The 6156-nt window shown below is 57.5% G+C and overlaps 1 protein-coding gene across 1 annotated transcript; it reads left to right on the plus strand.

Moving 5' to 3' along the window:
- The first annotated feature begins 549 nt into the window (after positions 1 to 549).
- Positions 550 to 3949, plus strand: LOC129399359 (calcium homeostasis modulator protein 2-like). The gene is made up of 2 exons (XM_055119175.1): positions 550 to 1080; positions 3503 to 3949. Exons 1-2 carry the CDS (start codon positions 550 to 552, stop codon positions 3947 to 3949), a joined length of 978 nt encoding a protein of 325 aa, XP_054975150.1.
- The last annotated feature ends 2207 nt before the right edge of the window (positions 3950 to 6156 follow it).

Below are 6156 nucleotides of genomic sequence, written 5' to 3' on the forward strand. Positions count from 1 at the left end.
AGGGCAAATGTGCCCGGGACTCTCCCCAGCGCCACTCCACAGCACAGGGTCACCTCCCCCAATCGGGGGCACAGGTCCCCTCCCACATCAGGACACTGGCCCAACAGACCACTGCCCGGACCCAACCCACAGTTCGAAGGGAAGTGAGCGTTCTGTCAGTGCTGGCAGGCCACGGGGCCCTCCTCAGCCCCCAGGAAGAAGCTGGTGGAAGCCAGGAGGTCTGAGCATCCGAGGAGGAGGGCCCACAACTCTGCCCCTGAGAGGTCAACCTAGGGCAACTGCCCCTTCTCCGCGAGTCTGGGGGCTGACAGCCCACTGAGGGGTCCCGGGGATGAGGAATGATGGCTGAGTAGGATGCGGGCCACCATCACTGCACCTTGTCAGCCGGCCCCCAGGGGCTGCCCCTGGGGGTTGGGTTCAGAGCAACATTCTCTGTCTCCTGCTGTCCTACAGGTGGTGCCCAGCTGCCACCGGAGTGACCAGCCCGGCCCTGTTGCAAGGTGCATGCCAGCCCGCACTTCTTCCTCGTGCAGCCCCTGCCCTGACACCATGGCAAACCCCATCACCCCCTTCCTGTCGCGCATTTTCAGGAGCAAGGATTTGGTGACATTAAATGGGCTGGTGGCTCTGGGCACCACGGGGGGCCAGGAGCTCTTCTCCTTGTTGGCCTTCCAGTGCCCGTGCTCACCAGTTCGGAACTTCCGGTATGGGTTAACGGCCACCTTGGGGCCCGCCTTGTTGCTCTTCTTCATCAGCATCATCCTCAACAACCAAACCAGGAACCTGGTGGACTGGTGCCGGTGCTTCAGGACCAAGAAATGCCCATGCATCCTATATTCCATCGTGGGCCGCGCAGCCGTGGCCCCCCTCACCTGGTTGGTCATCTCCCTGCTGCGCGGGGACGCCTACGTCTGCGCATTCAGCGAGTTTGTGGACCCGTCCTCGCTCACGGCTGAGAACGAGACCTTCCCTCTCTCCCACGCCACGCAGATCCTGGCCATGTTATCTTGCGGGGAGAGCCCTGACAACCTGTCTGGGTTCCGGGAGGAGGTGAGCCGCAGGCTCAAGTTTGAGTCTCAGGTAAGGCTGTGCTGAGGGATGCTCATCCGTTCGCTGGGAGGTGGCGGGTGGCTCAGTGCCCATCCAGTTCCTGGGTTCCCGTAATCAGTGGCAACCATTAAGCAAGATTCTTAGTGTGGTAAGAATCATTTTCTTGGGGCTGGAGCAATAGCACAGAGATAGGGCGTTTGCCTTGCACACGGCCGACTGGGTTTCGAATCCCAGCATCCCATATGGTCCCCCAAGCCCTGCCAGGAATAATTCCTGAGTGCATGAGCCAGGAGTAACCCCTGTGCGTCGCCGGATGTGACCCCCCCAAAAAAACACGCAGAATCGGGGCTGGAGAGTTAGCACAGCAGGTAGGGCATTTGCCTTGCATGTAGCCGACCCGGGTTTGATTTCCAGCATACTCTATGGTCCCCTGAGTACCACCAGGTTAATTCCTGAGTGCAGAGCCAAGAGTGACCCCTGTGTATCGCCACGTGTGACGCCAAAACGAAAAAAAAAGAATCATTTTCCCATTTCAAATAAGAGAGTTTTGTTCATTTTTGCAGTGCTGGGGGTGGAACCCGGACTCACACATGCAAGGACATTGCTCCATTGCCAACTCTTTTCCCAGCCCCTCCAGATAAGAATTTTGATGTATTGAGTTTTGGTGAAACCCAGCAGACCCCATGAATGCTTAAAACTTAACTCCAGTCGTTTTAGTTAGGGAAGGGGGAGAGAGGAAGAGGGAGGGAAACAGCCAGGGGTTCAAAGGGAACAGGAGCAGAGGGGAGAGAGTGGGGGATGCCCCAAGGTAAAAGCGTATTCACACACTCAGGCTAGGATTCGGCTGCCCAGTCGGGGAGGCTCCCCGCTGGCTCACAAAGTTCCCCAAAATGCCCCAGCTTGAGGTTTTCCATGCAGATAAGAGTCTGTATTGGGGGCCAGAGTGGTAGTACAGCGGTGAGGGTGCTGGCCTTGCACACGGCTGACCTGAATTGGGCATCCCCTATGGTCCCCAGAGCACCGCGGGTGTGACCCAAAAAGGAAAAAAGAAAACAGAACAAATTAGTCTGTGGTTAGGGTCGGGTCAAAGGCAGAGTTGGGGGGAGTCTTCTTGTAGCTCATCACAGCCCTAGTTCCTGCTGGCACCTCTCTCCTGGGCCACCACCTGTGCCAGCCGGGTCTCACGGGGCCTGTGTCTGCACCACAAAGGGGCCCTTTCCCGGGCCCTGGGCTCTGGTAGGGCCAGTGATGCTGCAGCTTTGGAGCAGCTCTCCAGCCTCTCATGCCCGCCCACAGTCTCCCCTGCACGTGGGCCCCAGTCGGGCAGTGAGAACTGAGGCATCTGACCCCTTGTGCCGACATGGACAGGTCTGTCTGTGGCAGAAACCAATGCTTTAGATCCCATCTTGGTCCTATTGCTTCTGAGAAATTCGTCTCCTGCTCCCTCCTACCTTCACCTTGGCTTTGCTCCGAGGCAGCAGAGGGATAAACAAATAAATGAATGAAGGGCAGAGTAAAGGAAGGTGCCTGGTGGAGCCTGAAGGGACAGAGAGGAGGCCGGGGAGCGACAAGGAGTCACTGACCTAGTGTTGGGACATGGCAAACACCAGTTGTGGCTGGGGACAGTAGAGGGGCCAGGGTGCAAGCCTGGTGTGCACCCAGCCCGATCTGGTTCAATCTGGCACCACACGGTCCCTGAGCACAGCCAGGGACATCCCTGGAGGCTCCCAAGCATCACTGGGTGTGTCCCAGGCTTCTCTGGGGAAAGTTGGTCATCCCCTACCCTGCAGGGTTCGGGCAGCACCACATCCCTCAGGCCTTAAGGCTAAACTGTGAGCCAGAGCCAGGTTAGCTGAAGTATCACCAGTGACCCGGGTTGAACACACACACACACACACACACACACACACACACACACAAACACACACACACACACGAAGCTACAGTAGAGGGGAGTGTGGGCATCCCAGGAGATGTGTGTGGAGACACAGGAATGGGATTCCGTTGCTCAGAGCTGTACAGGGCCAAATGGAGGGACACCCACCCCAGGGAGCCTTTGAGACAAGCATGAGGTAATTTTCCTATAAGATAATGAGGGTGAGGAGGCAGCAGGCATGTAGGGGCTCCCAGTGGGTCTCTGAAGGCTTCCCCGAGGTGGCATGGGACTGAGCCTCTCTGTCTGAGCCAGACTTGGAGGCTGAGATGTGGAAGGAGGCCCTGGGGTGGGGGGAGAGGAAGGCAGCAGGGGTCTGCAAAGTCTAAGCACAGAGCAGGTGCCAGAGTGAGGGCAGAGGGACCGAATCCCGCTGGGAATGCTGGTTTCTCCTTCAGGGGCAGAATTTGCAGCGGGCGTTGCAGAACCGGCTGGCTGGGGGGTGCTGAGGGCCAGCTCCACCCCGGCCACTCCGGACCCCCTCAGCCGCCCCTTTCCCTGACCGGCCCTCTGTCTCAGCTATTAGGGTGGCTGCTCATCTGCACAGTGGCCGTGGTGGTGTTCCTGATCAAGTGTCTCAAGGCCTGCTGCTCGAAGCTCAGCTATCACCAGGAGGACTACAGGGCCTGCTACCGCGCCAACGAAAAGCAGCTCTTCCGACTCACGGCCGAGGTGCACTCGCTCGCGCTGGCGGCCAACAACGTGAAGCAGTTCTTCGGCTTCGTGGCGCTCAGCAAGAGGGACCAGACACTGATGGACAAGTTCCCAAAGCAAGGTACAGAGCGGAGTATACCGTGGGACAAAATCAATGACAGTTCCAAGTACCAGGAGAAGCCTGAAATCCCCCCCTACAGCCGCCTGCATAAGTGGGCCATCGAGCAGTCTGGCATCGACGAGGAGTTCAATATGAGCCTACTTCCCCACCCTCAGCCCCAACTTGCTGACAACCCAACCTCCGACCATTGAAGCACCACCCTTTCTCTCAAACCATCGACTCTGGGGGAAGAATGAGGTTCAGCGGTATGGGGTGTGGAGGAGAGGGCAGGGGACCTGGCCGCCCCTGAAGGACAGGCCTGTGGGCCTGATGGAACACCTGCAGTATGGGGCAATGGCTCGCCAGGCTGAGCTCAGGCTTCACAGGCAGGAGCCCTGGATGCAACCCCAGCCCCGAGTATTCCCAAGCATCACCCGGGAGTGACTCCTGAGCACAGCCCCAAGCAGAACCCCGGCAGCCAAAAACCTCCAGAACCCAACTGCCGCCATGCTCAAGGTCGCTCTCCTCACACTCAGACAAGCCTAATCCTAGTGGGAACTGGCAGGAAAACCCAGGTATGCGGGAACCCGTGACGAAGATCTCTAAGCGTGCTCCAATCAGAAATGGGACTCCTCCCCCAGCTCCTCAGTCTTCCAGTAGCTTGGCAGTGACACCCACAAACTGAACCCCCCGCCCCCCCCCATGCACCATGTAATCTCATCAATGGCCAAGACCCAGAGACTATAGACTAAAGCTCCTGGAAGAGAGAGTCGCCGAATTTTCTAATTTGGCCGCAAGAACTCTTATACTCTAACTCACTTATGAACCAAAAGTAGCACACATTTGTTTGGTTTTAACATACTTGTTTGTATTCTTTTATGTTCGAACTTAAATGGCTCCAGAATGAAATACAACAGCCTTCATACACTTTCCTCTTGTGGTGGGAAGGTACTCGGTGGTGGGATTGGTCTTTGAATATTATCTGCAATAAACTATTGTGAACTACCTTATGAAAATAAAATATCTAAAAATTGTAAAATAAATAAATAAATAGCAAACACTGGCTGGAGAGATAGTCCAGCAGGCAGGGCTCTTACCTTAGCATGTGGCTGACCGGGGTTTTACACCCTGGACCACATATGCCAGGGGTGATCCCTGAGCCAAAAAAAGGCAAGGAGTCAACTGGGTGTGGGCAAAAAACCAAAAGATAACACCCTGCTCCAACTTCTTTCTCTGACGCCTTCAGAGCTCAGGATCCCACATGCTGAAGTTCCCCTCCCAGCACTCCTGAGATCTGGGCTCTACTTTTCCTTTGGTTACTTTGAGGGGGGAAGAGGCTGCACCAGTGGTGCTCAGGGTTTACTTCTGGCTTGGTGCTCAGGGGTGGCTCCGGGAGATGCTTGTGGAATCCTGCAGGGTGAGCAGCACTGAGGACCGGACCCCAGGACTCCTGCAGAACCTGTGCTCCATTTCTTCCAGCCATCACACAGCTCCCAGGCCCCGGGGTGCTGGTTTTTGTTTGTTTTCCCTCCACCCTAGATTTTATTTTGTTTTGTTTTTCATCTTTGGGCTTTACCGAGCATGGCCCAGGGCGTACCCTGGCTCTGTGTTCAGGGATGACTCCTGGCAGGCTTAGGGGATCATCTGTGGTGCCAGGGATTGAACCCTGGGTCGGCCCCATGCAAGACAAGTGTCCTACCCAATGTACAGCCCCCTCCACAGAGGTCTGAAGCAACACCCGGGGGTGGGGCTGCCCAGGAAGATGAGCCAGCCAGGGCAGGAGGGAGGGGAGAGGGGATCCTGCCTTCTCCCTCCCTCCCCAGCTGGGGCAGCTCTGCAAGGTGGGGGTCAAGCCTTGGGAAGGTGACCTGAGAGTCAGCCCTGCAGGCAGCAGGGTGCCCAATCCCTCCCTCCTGCCCCCTGCTCCCAGCTCCTCCCGCCCCCTGCCCTGCAGCTTCCCACTGCGGGGCTGACATCCTCTTTCGGGACTGAAACTTTCTGAAGTCATCAGGCTCCAGCACAGAAGCCAAGCAGGAAGGCGGAGGGCAGCGCCTGCAGCCCCCACCCCAGGGAGCCTCTTGTCCCGGAACCCAAAGAGGACAATGCTGCTCGCCTGAGCCCCCCAGCTGCCCTGGGTAAGCAAGGCTCCAGCCCTGGGTGTGAGTTTTCCCCGGGCAGAGTGGGGCTGGTCCCCACACCCGTCTCTCAGTCTCCCATCCCTCCTGTAGTTGTTGGCAGAGTCTGGGGTGCCCCTCCCTGGCCCGGCTGCAGTCTCAGAAGGCGACCTGGTCACCCCCATCATGGCCAGGACTCTGGAGCCCTATTTGGGCACTTTGTACCCAGAGTCTGCGCTCACGGGAATCTTAAAGCCAAGAAGGGCAGAGGCAGAGAGAGGGCTGGTGCCTGTTCCCGTGTCCCC

This window comes from Sorex araneus, chromosome 11, assembly GCF_027595985.1.
Source record: "Sorex araneus isolate mSorAra2 chromosome 11, mSorAra2.pri, whole genome shotgun sequence".
NCBI classification, from domain to species: Eukaryota; Metazoa; Chordata; class Mammalia; order Eulipotyphla; family Soricidae; genus Sorex; species Sorex araneus.

Coding starts and splice junctions, on each gene's coding strand:
- LOC129399359 (XM_055119175.1), top strand. CDS start 550: ATGGCAAACCCCATCACCCCCTTCCTGTCGCGCATTTTCAGGAGCAAG. Junction 1,081..3,502: donor GGCTCAAGTTTGAGTCTCAG/GTAAGGCTGTGC, acceptor CCTCTGTCTCAG/CTATTAGGGTGGCTGCTCAT.